We start from the raw sequence: 19,865 nt of genomic DNA, 5'->3' as shown, positions 1-19,865 counted from the left end.
TATTTTAATATTGGGTTTGTTTGTATGAGCTTTATTGCATGTTTTTATTATTTAAATTGAACACCTGTCCTGGAAAGACTCCGCCCCTACCTGATAATAAACTGTTCACACCTGCGAGAGATCCAGAGAGGCCAATAAGAGGGCCTGGCAGACCAAAGGAAGCAGTTCGACCGAGAGGCTTGAGAGACGGCCAGGAGTAAGTGGTGCCAGGCGGCAGCCCAGAGGGCACCAGCGCAGAGGGCGAAGACATCGACACAGAAGAACGCCGACTTACTCCTCCAGCAGTGACAGAGAAAGAGACCGAGACAGGAGGGGACGTGGACACAGACAGGAAGGAAGCTATGTACGGTCACGGAGTCGCAGCTATGACAATCGGTCAGTGGAACAACGACCGTTTGACAGAAGATACTGCGAGGGATACAGACGGTTTGATCAGAGCAGAGAACGCGACAGGATACGGAGCCAAGAGCAGTTGGGTTAGCCAGGGGAATAGCAAATATATGATGCATGTGTATATTAGTGCCCCAATAATGTGTGTTTTAGGTCGTATGTCCCCTGAGCAAATGAGTATGGACAGTGTGCACAAGTATAAGTGTTGGCCACACCAAGAATGAATGAAGAACGTCCAACCGAGGTTGTCATGGGAGGCCAGCTGCAGGCTTGCGGGAGGTGGGGCAGCAGTGCTTGGGATTAAGCACGAGATCCAGGTTAGGCCTGGAAGTATCCCCACGGTAGCAGCCGGGTGCAGTGTAGGACCTTATGGCTTCCGGGTAGCGATGCTACGAGGACGTGAGAGTGATTGCTCATTTGTGGCCTTGGACTGAATGGTGCACTTGCTTTTATTTTTGCTTGGGGGTGGAAGACAGAACCGGACTGAAGAAAGCTTCATGACTGGATGCTGGGTTTTTAGCAGGGACTGCTAATCTTTCAGTGTGGGGGGATGTCACGGGGTGAAAAGGGACAAGTCATCTAAGTTTTTCTACTATGCATGTTTTGCAATGTTTTATCTGTTTTAATATTTTAATATTGGGTTTGTTTGTATGAGCTTTATTGCATGTTTTTATTATTTAAATTGAACACCTGTCCTGGAAAGACTCCGCCCCTACCTGATAATAAACTGTTCACACCTGCGAGAGATCCAGAGAGGCCAATAAGAGGGCCTGGCAGACCAAAGGAAGCAGTTCGACCGAGAGGCTTGAGAGACGGCCAGGAGTAAGTGGTGCCAGGCGGCAGCGCCTGCAAGCCGAAGGGGCTGGTGGAGCTGGGCGTTAGGAGGACGGACAGCACCAGCGCACAGAGGACCAGCGCACAGGGCAGAGAGTGACAGTACCAGCGGGGAGAGCGGAGACAGCACCAGCGGAAGGCACGGGACGGCTGTGTGGCCTTGCAGTTTTAAAGAAGCGGCGGGCGGAGTTGAGAGCTCTGCCCACCCGGGGTAAGTCTTCGACTTATCCCCTTTTATTGAATAAAAACTGCCGGAAGAATAGTGACTGCCGCTCCTCCCTTTCTCTAGCATATCAAGACGCGAATGCGGAAAGGAAGGAGAGGACTCCGCTGGATTTCTTAACTCCCTGGGACTTTTATGCTGTGGTGGATCCCACTGGACTTTTAATGTTGTGTTTTATTGATTTTTATTGTGTTATCCCTTGGCCAAGGTTGTTTTAATTTATCTTACATTTTTAACTATTTAAATATAATAAATTATATTTTAATTCTACAGTTTTTTAATCGTGTGCTTTCCCTTGGCGGCTCCACTGCTCTGTCCGTTTGGAGGAAGGTTTCCTTCCTTTAAAAAACGACACTGTGGGAATAAAATCAGCCTTTCCGCTCCGTTACAAATTGAATCAATTGAGGAGATTACGAATGCTATAGATCAGAAACAGTATGCAGCTGGAGTATTTCTGGATCTCAAGAAAGCATTCGACACAATCAATCATGACATATTAATTAATTCCCTTAGAAATGCACAAGTGCAGATTCATGTAGATGGTGTGGAAATTGAAAGTACTTGAACATAAGTTTCTTGGTGTGATTATAGATGATAAATTAAACTAGAAGTCTCATATAAATCATATACATAACAAAATTTCAAGAAGTGTCTCAATCTTGAGTAAAGTAAAACACATTCTGGACCACAAATCACTCCACATTCTCTATTGTTCCCTGATTGCACCGTATTTGAATTACTGTGCAGAGGTTTGGGGCAATACTTACAAATGTTCGCTATCATCAATCTTTATATTACAAAAAAGGGCCATAAGGATAATCCATAAAACTGGTTACAGAGATCATACAAATCCACTATTCTTAAAATCAAAAATTCTAAAATTCACAGATCTGGTTCATTTTCTCACAGCACAAATTATATATAAAGCAATAAATAACCTGCTTCCTGACAATATTCTAAAAATGTTTTCTAAAAGGGAACGGGGATACAATTTGAGGGGGGAATTAAATTTAAAACATCCTCGTATCCGTACAACATTAAAAAGTTTTTGCATCTCTGTGTGTGGAGTGAAGCTGTGGAACAGACTAAGTAAAGATATGAAGCAATGTCCAAGCATGGCGCAGTTTAAAAAGCGGTTTAAGGATATGGTTTTTACAGGGTACAGGGAAAAGGTAGAGATTTGATAGGGTGTTCTTGTCTAATATTTTCATGTGTGTGCGCATGCACGGGTTTGTTGGTATGGATATATATATATAATTGTAGGCTGTGTATCCTTGAGGTGTTAATGGGGTTATTGAAAATGTGTATATGTGCGTATGTGTGTATATACGTATGTATGGATAGATAGAAACATATATGTGTATATATTTAAAAAAAATAAAAAAATAAATAAAAAAATTACACATAACATATAATGTAATTGCAAGGAGGTATTTCTGTAGTCTATTGATACTAGATAGTGGAAAAGGAGAGGGATTAAATAAGCTTATGCTTCTTCCTGCTCCTTTTTGAACATGGACGTTATTTGGAGTTGTGGTTGCTCGTTTTCCTTTTGTTTGCTTTGTTCATTTGTCTCTTTTAATTCTATTTTTTTTTTTATACTTTTTCAACATGTTCAAAATAAAGATTCAATCAATCAATCAATCAATCAATTTGGACACAGCTACCGTGTGTGCGACAGTGGCTCAGGGGGTTGGGAAGCGCATCTGTAACCGGAAGGCCGCCGGTTCGATCTCTGTCCTGGTCGTTGTGTCCTTGGGCAAGACACGTTACCCTACAGCCTACTGATGTTGGCCAGAGGGGCCGATGGCGCGATATGGCAGCCTCGCCTCTGTCAGTCTTCCCCAGGGCAGCTGTGGCTATAACTGTAGCTTGCCTCCACCAGTGAGTGAATGAATAGTGGAATTGTAAAGTGCTTTGGGTGCCTTGAAAAGCGCTATATAAATGCAATCTGTTATTATTGTTATTATTATTATTCTTTGTGCTTGTTGTCGGTTAGTCTGTCTGTCATGCCCCTGCTCTCTGTCTCCTCTTCCAGGTATTCAGGTTTCTTGTTTTCAGTTCAGGCTCTGTCCTGGTCGTTGTGTCCTTGGGCAAGACACTTTACCCTACCGCCTACTGATGTTGGCCAGAGGGGCCGATGGCGCGATATGGCAGCCTCGCTTCTGTCAGTCTGCCCAGGGCAGCTGTGGCTACAACTGTGGTTTGCCTCCACCAGTGTGTGAATGTGAGAGTGAATGAATAGTGGAATTGTAAAGCGCTTTGGGTGCCTTGAAAAGCGCTATATAAATGCAATCCATTATTATTATTCTTTGTGCTTGTTGTCGGTTCGTCTGTCTGTCATGCCCCTGCTCTCTGTCTCCTCTTCCAGGTATTCAGGTTTCTTGTTTTCAGTTCAGGCTCATGTTAGGTTTTAGTTCTCCCAGTTAAGTTTCTTATAGCTCCACGCCACTCATTTCCTGTTTTTGTTTGAATGTCACCTACTGTAAATAAAAGCTCACTCGCATCAAAGCCTGTGCCTGCATTTGGGACCTTCTCTTATAACTCCACACATCTGCTGCCACTGCCATGACAGAAACAGTGATTTACATAGATTTTTTAAAAGTTATTATTTTTAACTATAATGAACTAATACTGAAATTAAAACCCAGCATTGTGAAAACCTGTGCCCTTCTTTAAAAATCCTTTAGCTATTTGCTGAATTTCCAAGGAAAATGTCAACATGCAGATGAATTACACTTTTTCACATTGCCTAATATTCATTCAAAACACTGCGCTATTGAGAGAGAAAAAAATAATTCAAGTATAATGAACCACTGCTGCTTTTAAAGGACTAATATTGCTTAAATGAAGAAAAGAAAAAATCTTGATCTGAGTTATAACTGCACAGATTAGATAGATGTTAGGACAACCAGAAGTACTAGACGCACCATACACCTGAACTAAATGTTACATCTGTTCCTCTAAATTCTTACAGACATGTGGTCATAATGTTGTCATGGTCCGGGTGAGTGCTGGAGTTTTCTTCTTTTTTGCTGTCTCCACTTCTGGGCAGAGTCGCTGTGTTGCGTTCAGTTCAGTTCAGTTCCGTTCAGTTCCGTTCAATTTTATTTATATAGCGCCAACTCAAGCCGTTCTGACGCTTCTCCACACCTGGGAGCAATTATGCTGTCAGCATTTAGGATCAGCGATCACCATTACTCTCCGCCAAGTGCTCAGCGTGCCACAGTCAGTGTTAGTCGCTACAGTTTTGGTTAAAGAGCTGATTTCTGCAGAAAGCTGTTGACTTTGTTTGTCTCTACAGACCTCCAGTCGGCTTTCAGGTTTCGTCTTAGACAACACTTACTCTCACCCAGCTGCTGGTCTAAATGTGACTGTTCAGTTTCTCTATCCTGTCTCATTCAGCTTACCTGCCTGCCCTCCTGTCACCATCACAGAGCCCTACGGATCACCTGCTCTGTAATCAGCTCACCTGGACAACTCATCCTTCCCCCACCTTACCAGTCCACCACCTGCAAAACTGTAAGATTAATTAATCTACACTCTGCTTTCTCCATCTCCGGGGCTCTGGGTCATGGTCCCTTAATCTCCTCTTTTTTTCTTGCAGTGTACTGAGACTCCTGGTTGCATTTCCTGGTGCCCATGCCCTCCACCAAACCTTGAACTTTGAGTGCACTGATGTCTGGTGATGTTTCCGACCCATTCTAGCCTTAGTTTCTCATTGTGACCTTAGATCTTGAAAAATACCCAAGTTATAGTCCTCTGACCTTCTCTGACCTTGTTTCTCATTATTGTTGATAATTCTGTTCAGAGTTCATGATTCATAGTCTTGTTGTAATAAAGTTCTTGTGTTTTACGTCACCCCTTGTCTCCGTGTGTTTTCCGTTCTGAGACGGCCCACTTTGCACGGTTTCAGCTGTGACAAATGTGCTGTTTTTGATTGCTGTGGCATCTCACTAGAGCATTCAAAGCATGGTTTCTCATAAACCTTAAAACCAGCAGCACATACACGGACAGCCCTTTGCACTGAGAGTGCAGTGCAAAAGTCTTGAGCCTCCCCTTGTTTCTTTATATTTGTGCTTCCATGGAGACTTTCTTGGGATTTTTTTTAAAAGTGGTCTTGAGCAAAAAACAAAACACAATTGCACAGTTACTCTTTGATGGAGGTTTTTGTATTTGTTTTGCCTTTTTTGTGGAAAATGGAATACGAATACAGGCAGCAGAGACTCTTAGCCAGAACTTTTTTGTTGCCACTGTTTCCCATTGTCATTTAAAATGTTAGTTTTCCTTGACATCAAATACAAAATTTGTCCATATATCTACCCTACTCTACTCGGTGAAAGTAGGAAGAAAAAACTCTCATTTAACAGGAAGAAGCCTCTAGCAGAACCAGGCTCTGAGAGGAGCGGTAATTTTCCATGACCAGCTGGATCTTTTGTTTTGTCCTCCTCCCCTCCACCCCAATCAATTGCAGGAGATGGATCTGCCTTCCTGTACCTGTGAGTACCTAGTGGAGTACCTGGGCATCATCTTATCCCAGGACAGTGATGGTCTATGTAGCTGTGCTCTTCCTTCTGAAGTCGAGCACCATCATGTTTACATCTAACCGTTTTGTGGGCACCACGACCTTGAGATCTACTGAAAGTCTAAGGTGGTCAAGGTGAACAGGAATGAAAACTGGACAGTGCTCTGTGGAGCTCACGCAGTGCATATCACAAACTCAGAGCTCTGCTCATCTCACATACTGCAGCCTGTAATGTAGTAATCCATGAGACGGTGGACGTGTTTCCTGGCATTTCCTCAGTGGTACTTATTGGTACTTAGTGGACAAGAGCTTGAAAAAACATAAATGTACATAATGAATTTATTTTCAGTGGAAACTTGTAATTGTATGATGTAGGAAAAAGACTCATCAGATTTTTCAAAAATGTATTTAAAACTGGATTTTGGCTTCATTAGTGCTTTATAACTGAAGTTACTAATACATTTACAGGGTTCAGATAATGATACTGTTTTATAATCAAGAAATACAGTTGCACATTTTTCTATTTGTTCATTAAGCTGTAAGTAAGCTATTTTTGGTTACTTCATCTGAAGCCCCTTTGGTGAAACCGTTCACGCTAATAATAATAATAATAATAATAATAATAATAATGGATTGGATTTATATAGCACTTTTCAAGGCACCCAAAGCGCTTTACAATAGAGACATATATGAGTGGTAATTGACATCACACATCAGACTCTTTCAGATCCTCTCCAGTGGCAGCAGCCTGGTAAGTTTCTGTGGGTCAGACAAGCAGATGTATTAACACAAACCAAGATTTGGCACAAAAGTTGCTCAACCTGTGGTTAAATGTGAAATCCTAAGGTCTGGTTATTCATCTGTCTAAACAAAACACAATCACAAAGTTATTCTTTGCTTTGTTTTGGTGCTGTTTTGACATTTTTTTTGTGTGTAGAATGGAAAGCAAGAACAGGCAGCAGAGACTCTTAGCCAGAAACCTTTTTGTGGGCTCATTGGTGCTTGCCTTTTGTTACGACTCAGGTCATAATTTCGTGTATTGTTTTCGCTCATCCACACCTGATGGTGGAATTGCTCATTTTCTCTGCCTCTTTTTTTCTGCTGCTTCAACCACAGACTGTGTGTTTAGTAATGTACTATGTGTTCAAGTTCCTGTGTCTAGAATAACTAGGTAAACTAGGTTTTCCTAGTTTCCAACCCAACCAATCGTGGCAGATAGCTGCCGCTCCCTAAGCCTGCTGAAGGTTTCCTCCTATTAAACTAGAGTTTTTCCTTCCCACTGTGGCCAAGTGTTGCTCATAGGAGGGTGGTTTGATTGTTGGGGGTTTCTCTGTATTATTATAAAAACCTAGAATGTAATACCTTAATACATTTATATTATATATAATATACTAAGTGCCTTGAGGCATCTACTGTTATGATTTGGCTCTATATAAATCAAATTGGATTGAAATCAAATTGAACTGAATTTAAACTATTGAGAGTGCCAGATGTTAATAATAATTACTAATGCTTAAATGCAGAATGCCATAAATTTGCATTTAACTGTCTCATACCTGTAACTGAGGCTCAAGTGTGCATTTATTGTGTGTTCGTCTCAGGTCAGAGTGGTGCAGTGGTTAGCACTGTTGCCACATAGTAGGGCTTTTGTTCTTGTAGAGGCAGATATGAGGCACATAATGCTTTCGGTGATCAATGAGACCACTCAAATGACTAACAATCAAAGCAAATACATTATTAATAATGAAATTATATAGAATAAATTACACTATATCTAATGTAGCACCTTTTTAAAAGGTCAGTTTGGGTACCAGTACATGAGAGTATAATATTGTCAATAGTGGTTCTCCATAACCTACAACATGAAAGGGTACAACAGGAGTACCTTAGAAGGCATCGCCCCTTTTACAAGCCCATAAAGGTACAATAAAGTACTTTGGGGAGAATATATCTGTATTATTTATTGTTTTGCTCTATACTTTGTGTAGTGTAAAAAGTACTGTTTTTTCAAACACAAAATTTAAAAAATGTTTAATTTAAAATATTTTAAATTTAGCAACTGGAGTAATGCAAACACTCCAATCTGAGATGCTGCAACCTGGATGTAGTTCAGTGAATTAACCCAAACTTTGTTCTAGCATTGCCCACTTCAGATGTCCACAACATCCACACCCACACTTGATCAAGTCACAGTTGAATTTTTGTGAAATAACGACCAGCCATACATCTGTAGATACTTGTTTTTTGTTTTTTGTTTATCTTGCGTGATAAAAGGCCTGTGTTAAAATGTAACATCTGAATCCTGCTGTCACTCTTACCTTTCTCTTTTCTCTTGAACCTTTGGTAGCACCTAAACAGCATGATGATCATCGCCGCCTCCAACAACTGAGACACCAAGTAGACTGTTGGGAATAGATACAGAGGACCCACCACTTCATCAGGGAAAGCTATCTTCAATATGGTGGTGCACAGCGGGACATTCTGACAGCCTGTTTCCATGGAAACGGTTCTCCGCTCCCTGAAGGCATATGGAAGGATATATGTGTGTGTGTGTGTATGTATATATATATATATATATATATATATACATATCCATTGATGATTGAATTAAACAAATAACCTACCTGTGGATGAGTCTGAAGATTGAAGAGAACACGTATCCAAAGCAGTAGCCCATCAAAGGCATGAGACCAGCGATGGCCAAGAGCGAAGGAGACATCATAGTCAGGATGATATGTCCGCTTCCAATAGCAATTAAGCTCAAGGTCCCCACAAGTATAATCAGCATTATAATCATGCCTACCTAAGAACAACAAGACAGGACATAAATCAGTGTTTGACTTCTCTTCTTCTTTTGTGTTGCTCAAAAGAATTTGAGTATAGGATCAATTAAATTACACTTCTGGGATATTGATCTGGTCAGTTAAGTAGAGAGGGGGTTGTTAATCAGTTTTAGTGGCTTGGATGTTGATGAAATCAACAACAGGTGTGCCAGAGATGCAAAAACAAGACAATGTTCAAAACCAGAATAGTTTCACAGGTGGAGGTCGTTGAGATTTTACCCTCCTCATCATTTCTGATTGATTTAAATTTAATTCAACTCAACTTAACTCAGCTTATTTATAGCTCCAAATCACAACAACAGTTGCTTCAAGACACTTTATATTGTAAGGTAAAACCCTACAATAATACAGAGAAAACCCCAACAATGATATGACCCCCTATGACCAATCACTTTGGTGATAGATGAAGTAAAAATGCCCTTTTAAAAGGAAGAAACCTCTGGCAAAACCAGGCTCAGAGAGGGACGGCCATCTGCCGTGTCCAGCTGTGTGTGAGAGGAGGAAAACAGGACAAAGACACACTGTGGAAGAGAGCCAGAGAGTAATTATTAAATGCAGACTGGTGTATAAACACATAATGAGTTTAAAAGGTGAGTGAAGAAGAAACTCATTGCATCAGGGGAAGCCTCAGCAGCTTAGACCTATTGAAGCATAACTAAGGGAGGATTCAGGGTCACCTGATCCAGCCCTAACTATATGCTTTAGCAAAAAGGAAAGTTTTAAGTCTAATCTTAAAAGTAGGGATAGTGTCTATCTCCTGAATCCAAACTGGATGCTCGTTCCACAGAAGAGAGGCCTGAAAACTGCAGGCTCTGTCTCCCATTTTACTTTTAAATACCTTAGGAACCACAAATAAACCTGCAGTCTGAGAGTGAAGTGCTCTACTAAGGTGATAGAGGTGATATTAAGCTGATGTTGTTAGACACCATAACAGCTGAGAAGATCGTTGAAGCCCATCATGGACACTTATCGCACTCACTGCACCTGTAAAGCCACCAGCATTTTGGAGGACGTCACACACCCCTCACTACACTCTTCATCTTGCTGCCTTCTGGCAAGAGGTCCTGGAGCATTCAAGCCCTCACTGCCAGACTGCGAAACAGTAACTTCCCCCAAGCTGTCAGACTCCTAAACAGTTAGTGACTGGACTGACACACACACATGCACACCTTCATACACATCACTACCGAGCACTTATAGGCAGAATCTCTCTCTCACACACATGCACACCTTCATACACCACGTTACTTTTTGCACAATACTCAGTCTTTTTCACATTTCTTTTGCACTGTTGTGTCTGTATCGTACTGTTCTGTCAGGTACAGTCACTGTCAGGTACTGTCAGGTTCTATGTAGTCCTGTGTTGATTGTCTGTTATATGTCATATGTAACACCATGGTCTTGGAGAAACGTTGTCTCATTTCACTCTTTACTGTACCACTGCACATGGTTGGAATGACAATAAAGCAAATTTGACTTGACTTGATTTCTAAGATTTTTAGTGCCCAGAACAATAAACTCAGTTTTATCTGAATTTAGAAGCAGAAAATGACAGGTCATCCAGGTCTAGATAAAGTTGGGTGTTATCTGTCCAGTGAAAATGAATGCTATGTCTTTAATGTTATTGTCTGTATAATGTAAACACAACTGGTCGTAGGACAGAACCCTGCACTGCGGTCCAGCAGGACAAGCACAACAGTGAGTCCACTGTCAGAGGCCATAAGAAGGTCATTTGTTACCTTCATTAATGGCTTTTCAGTACTGTAATGAGCTCTGAAACCTGACTGAACTCTTCTAATAAACATTTTTTTTCTACAGATAAGAAAATAGCTGTTTTACAACTACTCTTTGAAGAAGTTTTGAAAGAAAAGGAAGGTTCGACAGTGGCCTATAACTTGATAAGACAGCTGGGTCAAGTGTTTGGAGGCCTGTGGTATGCAACCAGTTAATAGGCCCTGTCAAGGAGAGCTGGACAGGGCCTTAGAAGGTTCTTAACCCACCAACAGGACAGGTAACTCCTTTGTGCAAAAAGGAACAGGATGAGCACTGTCAGAGCCCTAAAAAATTCTGTGAATGTCTCTTTCATAAGGGTGGCCTGAGGGCCAGACGTCCTCTAGTGGACCCTGTCCCTGACAGTGTGGAGGGTCTGGAGAAGCCATGGCAAACAGTATGCTGCCTGTAATATTTTTTAGTATGGTGGTGGGTCAGTGATGGTCTGCGGAAGCATATCAAAGTGACGCACAGAACTCTACAGGCTAGGCAACAGCTCTCTGACTGGCATTAGGTATCATTAGGAATTATTTGAGTTTAGAGAAAGATGTTTAGACTTGTCTGAAGACAAAGTTATTCAGTTTCTCTGTGTGTCAAGTTAAGAAAAAAAAATCAGCAAATTCTAGAATTTGTAGGATGATGTAATCTACAGGTTTTCCGTTTTGTTTGGGTTTTTTTTGTTAAACAAATATTTAAAATATGAGTCATTGAAGTCTTTATTTGCCATTCCTGTACCAACTGAATAATCAACACTGTTAATCAGTTTTAGTGATCTGTCTGACCTTCATTCTCCTGTCAGTATGCACAAACCTTCGTGAACTTCTTCGAGTACTGTGGCCTGTAGGTCTTGATGATGATGCCGATGCTACACGGGACAAGGATCAAGACCAACGATAACATAATTTCACCATAAGGGACAGCGTTCTGCACGCTGGGGAAACCCTGGCAGTAGATGTAGAGCAGGAGAGGCATCATACCCAGAGCCAACATTGTAGAGCAGGAAGTCATCACGATGCTGGAGAAGACAAGGATGAGACAAATACGTTGCTTTACTCTGAGCTATGGAAACTAGCCTTTCTGAATTAAAAATGACATCTGATTCTCACAGACTTCATGATTTCCATATTCCTCGTATTTTACTGACCCCATTAACCCTTCTCATAACTGCACAACGCTAAATGTCCTTGTCAACCTGATGTTCAAACAATTTACTAGAGATATTCCTGCTTCCTGGAATATTCCACTGACATGCTGGACATCAGATAGAGATATGCCAAAATCTAACTGAACTGTCTGAATTGTGCTTGTCTTGGTGTTATATTTGAAAACTGCACAGGCAGACACAGTGTGAGAAAGTTCGCAAACACAATCGAGTGGTATAACTGTTGTAAAGTTTTCTGCCTGAGCATTAATCACTTCAAATGACATTTTTAGCATCTTTTTGCTCATTATAAATGTATTACAACTACATAATTTCCTATGTGTACCTGAGGTTCATGTCCCCCTGTATAGCCAGAGCCATGGAGTTGGAGAAAATTCCTCCAGGACAGCAGCCACATACCAGAACAACCACACCTGTTATATCACTCAACTGGAACCCCTGTAACACAAAATCCCAATAACCTCTTGCAGGATGCTGTAAATAACAGTAACAATGTCTAATAGTCTAAAATACAATGTCTGGTGTCAATTATATACTGGTACATCAACACAAATTCAATTATACTGGGCAACTTTTGTCATGTGCCTTGGGAGTGTCTGGGAGGTGTTCCTCTTTGTTAGAGGAGTTCCAGATTTCCGTCCTCTGGGGTGGAGTTTCCAGCACCTCACCTGCTCCTCGTTTCAACAGCAATCAGCAGTAGGGTTCTTAAACCAGCACTGCCTACCACTCTCCACCAGTTTGTCCAGCTACTGTTGTGGTAACTCTGACTCCTTGTGATCAAGTTCATGCTCGTCTGTCCCAGGTTTAACATTGCCTTACTGTTCTCAGTTCTATCAGATTAATCTCCTGCCGTGTGACTCTTCAGCGCTTGTCCTGTTCGGTTCTACTACATCAGTCAGTCTACAAACCATGGGGTTCACACTCACCACGCTCCTTGCCCTGCCTTCCTGACTGTCGTGGCTCGCTTGGATTTTCCTCCCTCTGGACCTCCTGGAAACCATACCGTCTCCTCTCACGTGCCCACCTGCCATGAATCTGCCTGATTGCCAGTTTGCCTGAGCTGAGTTGAGTAACACTTGGCAGTACAGCTCCGTTAACCTCTGTTTCCCATGTGAATTTCTAGTCTGTTCTAACTACGTTTACTTGTATATAAATCCCTGGACCCATCCCTATTTCCTGATCTGTTCCCCTGAGTCTGGCAGTGAGGTGTGGAGTGAAAGTGAGCGTGAGTGCTGAAGAGGATTGTGAAACTGGAGAGTCTGTGTTTTTTGAACCCGTTTCCCTTCCATCCCTGGATCCCTCAAAATCTCAGTCCCATGCACTGTAAATAGTTTCACTTGGTGTGATTGTTAATAAACTTGTGACTTTTATTCTAAATTCATCTGGTCTGCACCTGAGTCTGTTCCACTCATTTTCCTCACATAAAAAAAAATCTGTTTTTGGTTCTTCTTTTTGGTTAACTCAATGTAATTTTCACATTTTTTATTATGAATCCCTGTAAAAAGATTTTTGTGGGGAACACAAATCATAAATCACTGTCTGTATTTGTAAATTTGTAACTTTGTAAAGACAAATGTGTATTATTTATACTGCATGTTAGTAATCTTATTTAACTTTACATAAATACCAACCTTAACTAAGCAAAAGGCTGTAAGAGGCATGATCCCATACTGGGCCATAGCTGCAATAGCCAACCCCTTAGGTTTCATGATGTAATTCTGTAAACAGAAGAAGTTAGCAAAATTGATCATAAATTTACCAAACATGTATCATGCCACTGTGTTTATATTAACATGAACACGGCGGCATGTCTTCCCCTTCTCTCTCTGCCCCCACTTTCCTGTCCCTTCTTCACTGAGTCTATCCAATAAAGCAGAAAAAGGCCAAATGAAATATATATATTTTTTAAAAACTAAGATTACTATAAAAAAGTGCATTTTAATTGAAAAGGGTAAACTTTCATATATTCTGTATTTATTACAATAGATAATGTTCAGAAATCCAGTATCTCAAAATATTTCTATATTTTATTCCAGTTTGAGTAAATTACTCAAACCATGAATTCTTTGTTCCATCCAACCATCCACTTCTTTTCTGCTGCTTATCCAGGTTCAGGTCATGGGGCAGCAGTCGGAGCAAAGAAGCATAGTCTAGCCTCACCCTGGCCACCTCTTCCTGCTCATTTGGGGGACACTGAGCCATTACAAAGGCAGCTGAGAGATATAATCTCTCCACTGAGTCCTGGATCTGCCACAGACCCTCATCCCAAAACGAACATGCCCTAAATACCTCACCTAGAAAGCATCCATGAGGCATCCTTGTCAGATACCCAAAACATCACAACTAGCTCCTTTCGATGTGTGGGACCAGCGCTGCTACTCCAAGTCCCTTTTGATTGGCTGAGCGCCTTACCCTGTCACTAAAGGAAAACTCAATCACCCATTTGTATCCTTGACCTCATTCTTTTTGAGTCATTACCCATAGCTTGTGACCATAAGTGAGGGTTAAACAAAGATTAACTAGTAAATTTACAGCTTCACTTTTATGCTTAGCACAGAATGTGTCAACCTGAAGAGAGAGGTATCCGTGAGGCCAAGTTAGACTACAAGAGAAAGACCGAAGAACACCTAGACAGCAACAAAGGCAAACAGGTGTGGATGGTATTCAGCACCTTACCAATTAAAGGAATAACTTCGGAGCTGTGAGAGGATTGCCTCCAGGGTACGACCCCAGTAACCCTGCCCTGGGTAGGGTAGAGTGGACCCCTGTATCGAGTATAAGGGTATACTTGATACAGGGTTTGTCTGAACAAAAACAGAATCAAATCGACTTTATCAATTGTAAACGGTATAACTTTATGGTCTTTACTTTACAATATAAAGTGCCCTGAGGCAACAGTTGTTGTGATTTGGCACTATAAAATAAAATTGAATTGAAAATCCAAATTCAGCTGACTACCAGGAGACTTTAGAGGACTTTGAGCTTCCATCTGTTGACAATCTTTATGGAGATGTAGAGTTCTTTTTCTAACAGGACTTATTACCTGCACACAGAAATAAAACTGATAATTTTTATGATGACCATTTTATTAGGCTACTTTGCTTGGCTGGTCATCCAACTCTCTTGGGTGAATCCTACATAGAATCTATGGGGTATCGTCAAGAGGAAGAGAAAAAAAAAACAAAGCAAAATTACAGGTGAGCTAAGGTCCATTATCAAATCATCATAGCACCTCAGGAGTGCCACGATGCACTAATTAATGGAAGACCCAAGCAGAGTGTATAAATCAAGAACTGTTCCAGAAGTTGTAAATAATTTAATGACTGCTCTTAGGTGATGGTATAATATTTTGAGACACTGGATTTGTGATTAGTATGCCTCCCTTTGTAGGTTTTCTAGGCATGCCCACCTAGAAATCACTGGAGAAATTATCTACAACAGGTAAAATAAGCATTTCTAAGTAAATATATTTCTAAAGGTGCTACTGACATGAAATTCTCATCAGATGCTAACAACCCATCCAATCCACACATGCAAAGAAATCAAACCATAGATGTCCATTAATTAAGTTATGTATAGTAATGAGAAATGACACAGGGAAAAATTATTAATATTTCGTACAGAAGTCTTTGTTGGTGATGACAGCTTCTGTACGGAGAAACTAGTCGTGTGGATTGGTCAGGTGTGATTTTGGCCATTCTTCCACATAAAAGGTTCTATGAACTCTGAGCTCCAGCTCTTACCACAGATTTTCAGTTGGATTCAAACCAGGTGACTTGTTGGGCCAGTCTAGTTTCAGAGAAAGAAACTCAGTTTCCTTCGATCTGTGTTTAGGATCACTGTCTTGCTGAAACGTCCACCCTTCATTGTTCATCATCCTGGTAGATGGCAGCAGATTGTTATCAAGAATGTCTCGGTACATTTTCCCATTCATCTTCAATTATACGAAGATTGCTAGTATCATATGCTGAAAAACAATCTCACTCCATGATGTTCCCACCTTCAAACCTCACTGTCGGTATGCTGATTTTGGGGTAATGTGCAGTGCCTTTTGACCTCAAACATGGTTTTGGTCTCACCTGACCAGACTACATTCCCCCAATATTTCACATGCATGTCTAAATGCTTTTTAGCAAGCTTTAAACATGCTTTAACATGCTTTCTCTTCAGTAATGGAGTCTTGTGTGCTGAGGTATGTATGGTGTGCATACAAACCATGGCAGTTGAGTGTTTTTACTTGTTTTCTTTGAAACACTTGTGCCTCCTCTGATGGTTCTTCTCACTCGTCTGTCTGGTAGCACCTGGTCATGTGCAGTTTATGGTGAAATTATGTTCTTTCCACTTCCAAATTATGGCCCCAACAGTGCTACACTGCAATCTTCAGTAGTTTAGACATTTATCTGTAACTAATGCCATCACTATGATTTGCAACAATAAGGCTGCGAAGGTCTTGAGAAATCTTGTTGGTTTTACCCTTCATCTGATGCTTCTTGTGTGGTAATGAGACACCTTTTTATAGGCAATCATTTGGGACTAAACCAGGTGAAATAGATTTGCATTAAGCGGCAGGATTGCTTTCTATTTACTGATTTCGGTTGGCTACTTTTTTCCCTGCGTCATTTCTCATGAATGGATCAAATGGTTTGCTACCAACATCTGGTGAGAATTTCACATCAACTATATTTACTTAGAAAAAATGGTGATGTTCATTACGTATTTTATCCATTATATTTCAACATGCTCAGCAATTCCTTGCAGGAACTGGAATGTGTTGTCAGGCATAAGGACATCATCGAAAACCCTGCTTACGTGTAATTTTTTCAAGCTTTGTCACAATGCTTTTCTGCATATAGACAAACCACACATACATTCGCATTCACTGCTGATCTTGGTCACCTTGATCTTAGACACCTCCATGGTGCATCCAAGTGAAACCATGGTGATGATGATTATGATTGTAAACATTACTGTAATGACATTGCCAATCACTGGGTCCACAGCAGGACGGTAAAATGAGGTGGTGTTTGCAACCGTCACATTGCGCCACAAATCTTGATGAGGTGTCAGGTTTGCTGTGTTGTTCATGGTGCCTTCAAATCAGAACAAACAGGAGGTTCTGAGCTGTGAGTGAAAAAACAAAAGTGGAGATGAAGGAGGAAAGAGAGCAGAGTAAGAGTTAAACAGAATACCAGCATCTTTGTTTGTTTACATTCTGTTTTGTCCTTAAACTTTGTGAAGAAAACTTCTCTAGCAGGAAGTTCACACTCTGTCTTATTGAGGTATCCTTATGATACAGATTCTGAGCTGTGGTAAGATAATTTTCAGATGCAGTTTGAGCTGTACTTAAGTAATAGAACTAAAGAAGCCAATAAATTGCTGAAATAAATGCAGAAAATTCATGTATATGTACTTTTGTTTGTTATGCTTGGTTTAATGTTCTGTTAAAGCTGTCATATGTTACAGCACTGTAGTAAAGACTATTCAATACAGAGAATTATTTCACTTTAATTTGTCCAATAATAAAAGAAATAAAGCCACTTTAAAATCTCTGTGCGCAAGAGTGTCACACCTGAATGCCTTCTAAGAACTTTGTGCTCAAATTGATGGAGTTTAAAGTTTAACAGCTGACACTTTGGGAATGAAACAACAACTGTAACAGTACACTCTGGAATACTTAAAACATATCTCAGCATTGGTCTTCTACCTTTTCCTCGGGACCTGTGTTGACTGAAGCAGAAAGCCTGTGTTAATAAACAAGGTTGATAACTGGAGGTTGTAAGGAAAGCACTTTGTAATACGACTCACAACTAAGGGGGGAATTCCTGTAATTAAATGAAATTCCAATGTGTTACATTTAAAATTATAATGTAATTGCACTTAAATACTTAAACGTAGGCAGACCAGAATAAAGGGTTTATGTTTTTACATGAACAAGGAAATAATAATACTGTAAGTAAACTTAAGTCGTGCATAAGTAATTTGAAGTATTCTCTAATTTCATGGTAATTTTGCAGAAAACCAAACAATATTTTCCTATCTTACTCTGAAAATATGTTGTATTTTCCAGGGTGTTGGTCATATTATGAAATGCATAATTTGACCTTTTACATCATTTTTTTTACATCTGTATTTAATACTCACTACACTGATGTGCATGAGATTGAGGACTGTTTTCCCTTACCAAAGTTTAAGAAAAACTTAATACCAACAAAATTTGCAGGCTTATGACCTTATAATGATGGAGCCAAGTCTAATTTAATTTGTTTGTTTTTTTTTAAAATCACTGTTCACAAAGGAGGGTCTCCTTTCCTGTAAGAAACCAGCAATGTTACTCTGCTCCATTATACAGCCCACATCTCAAAAATTCTAACGCATTTACAAGTTGAAACAACAACTGTAAGATGGAGGGATTTTCCACAAAATTAACAAGACATTATGCAATACTTAAAATTACTTACAGTATAGTTTGTCTCCTATCCTTGAGACTACCCAGAATTTAGACACCACTTAAAATTAATTGCACTACAAGAACTTTGCCAGCTTTGAAAATCACAGTTACATGTGCTGCAAACTGTCAAAATTTGAAATGCCTCCAAGTTCTTTTGGAACGTCTTTCAAGACATATATGGTGCTGTAAACTCAGATTTTGCTTCCCAATGTGAAGACATGATAGATTATGTAAGGTTGGCTGTGTGAAAATGTTCAAGAAAAGAAGTCAAGATGATCATGCGGAACAAGCTGATATTTCAGTAAAAGTAATTTTAGGAATGGCGCAGAGTTAATTTAAGCTAGAAACAGAACATGTCCTGCAGGAATTTAATTCAAGTGATTTAAAAGTTCACTTTCTTCACCATTTCTAACTGATCGCTAACATACATACATACTGTGCACATACACTGAATCTTTTCTTGACTTTTAACACTTGGGTACAACATGTTTAACATTTTTAACTAATGCTTAACTAAACAATGCATATTCCTCACTGGAAGCTACTTAAATCTGGTTAATCTGTGCACTACTGAGAAACAACACGCAGCATTTAATTGTTTCAAACTTCACACTCCTTTATCCAAATGCTGTGTGCACACAAATTGCTTTTACAAGATTGCACATTTGTGTTTTCTATTCATTTTGTGCTGTATGAAAAAACACTACAGCCCACCAATGCTTGATAAAAAAGTCAAGACTGACTTCTGGAGTTTGCTGCAGGTGAGAATTGCACACCTAAACCTAATACTCATTCTGCAGAAAGCAGAAAAAAGAAAAAATGAGAAACATCCTCAAGATGATTTTCAAGAAATAAACAGTTGACAGATATGTTTACAGGTGTATTCAATGCTGGGTTTACCTTTTAGGTCAGATTCTTCCCTTGCTCTGCTCTCGTCTCTTTGTCATAAAATAAACTCCTTTTGTGTTGACGCTTGTTTCATATGATTCAAATGACACATGGAGGCCTCTGGTTGTCCAGAGGTGCCATCTAGTGCACAGCTGACTTCAGCACCTACAGAGGAGACCATCCTCCTCCAAATAAAACTCAAATAAAATAGAATATTATAATACTATAGCACTACAAGACACTTTATTTTAGTTTTCAAATATTTGCATCATCAATTTGGAAATAATTTATTCATCTCAGAACATATATGTTGTTCCGACCACAAGTAATCTACATATTGTGTTTGGTATCTGTACAGCTGGAGTGGTTTGTGTGTGTGCTGTGCTTGGATATTATATGTGAAGTCATGAGTGGAAATCACGATCAAATGAAAGCTCCCGAAAGACCAGAGCGGCCTGTCATTGATTGTGTTAAAATCCCTGTGCTTACCCACAAACCTCCTATTCTTGTCTATTCTTTTTTTTAAATTTTGTCTTTTTCAATAACAAATCGGGCAATTGAAGGTTTTCCTGTAACTTTTGACTACAGACAGAGATAAATTAAATGTATGATTTCAAGTCCAATTTTTGTCACCACTATTTACTGTGTTTTTATTAATAAATTGTGACATCCTCTGCAAAATGTTATATTTACATATATATCAGCTTTTTTTTTTGTTTTTTATTTATAAAAAAATTGTGACAAATATCTTGTATGTTGCTGGTCCATCCCATCCATCCATC

At 39.9% G+C, this 19,865-nt stretch overlaps 1 protein-coding gene and 1 long non-coding RNA gene across 2 annotated transcripts in view; both read right to left on the bottom strand.

Annotated features, from left to right (window-relative positions):
* LOC309689602 overlaps positions 1-19,865 on the bottom strand; it is a 395,670-nt gene that overhangs the window by 17,497 nt on the left and 358,308 nt on the right. The gene's annotated exons all lie outside the window — the stretch shown is intronic.
* Positions 6,643-16,863, bottom strand: LOC309689590 (hepatic sodium/bile acid cotransporter-like). The gene is made up of 7 exons (XM_082506138.1): positions 16,644-16,863; positions 13,379-13,465; positions 12,073-12,185; positions 11,392-11,600; positions 8,597-8,771; positions 8,291-8,490; positions 6,643-6,731 (listed from the first exon to the last, which is right to left on the bottom strand). The coding sequence occupies exons 1-7, from the start codon at positions 16,830-16,832 to the stop codon at positions 6,679-6,681; spliced, it is 1,026 nt and encodes a 341-aa protein (XP_082362264.1). The 5' UTR covers positions 16,833-16,863; the 3' UTR covers positions 6,643-6,678.

The sequence above is a fragment of the Aulonocara stuartgranti genome, assembly GCF_965226115.1.
Source record: "Aulonocara stuartgranti genome assembly, chromosome: 15".
Classification (NCBI taxonomy): domain Eukaryota; kingdom Metazoa; phylum Chordata; class Actinopteri; order Cichliformes; family Cichlidae; genus Aulonocara; species Aulonocara stuartgranti.
Note: the sequence above shows the minus strand (reverse complement) of the source record. Positions and strands in the feature narration are given on the sequence as shown.

Coding starts and splice junctions, on each gene's coding strand:
- LOC309689590 (XM_082506138.1), bottom strand. CDS start 16,832: ATGAACAACACAGCAAACCTGACACCTCATCAAGATTTGTGGCGCAAT. Junction 12,186..13,378: donor CAGCCTTTTGCTTAGTTAAG/GTTGGTATTTAT, acceptor TTTGTGTTACAG/GGGTTCCAGTTGAGTGATAT. Junction 6,732..8,290: donor GTTCAAGAGAAAAGAGAAAG/GTAAGAGTGACA, acceptor TCTGACCCACAG/AAACTTACCAGGCTGCTGCC.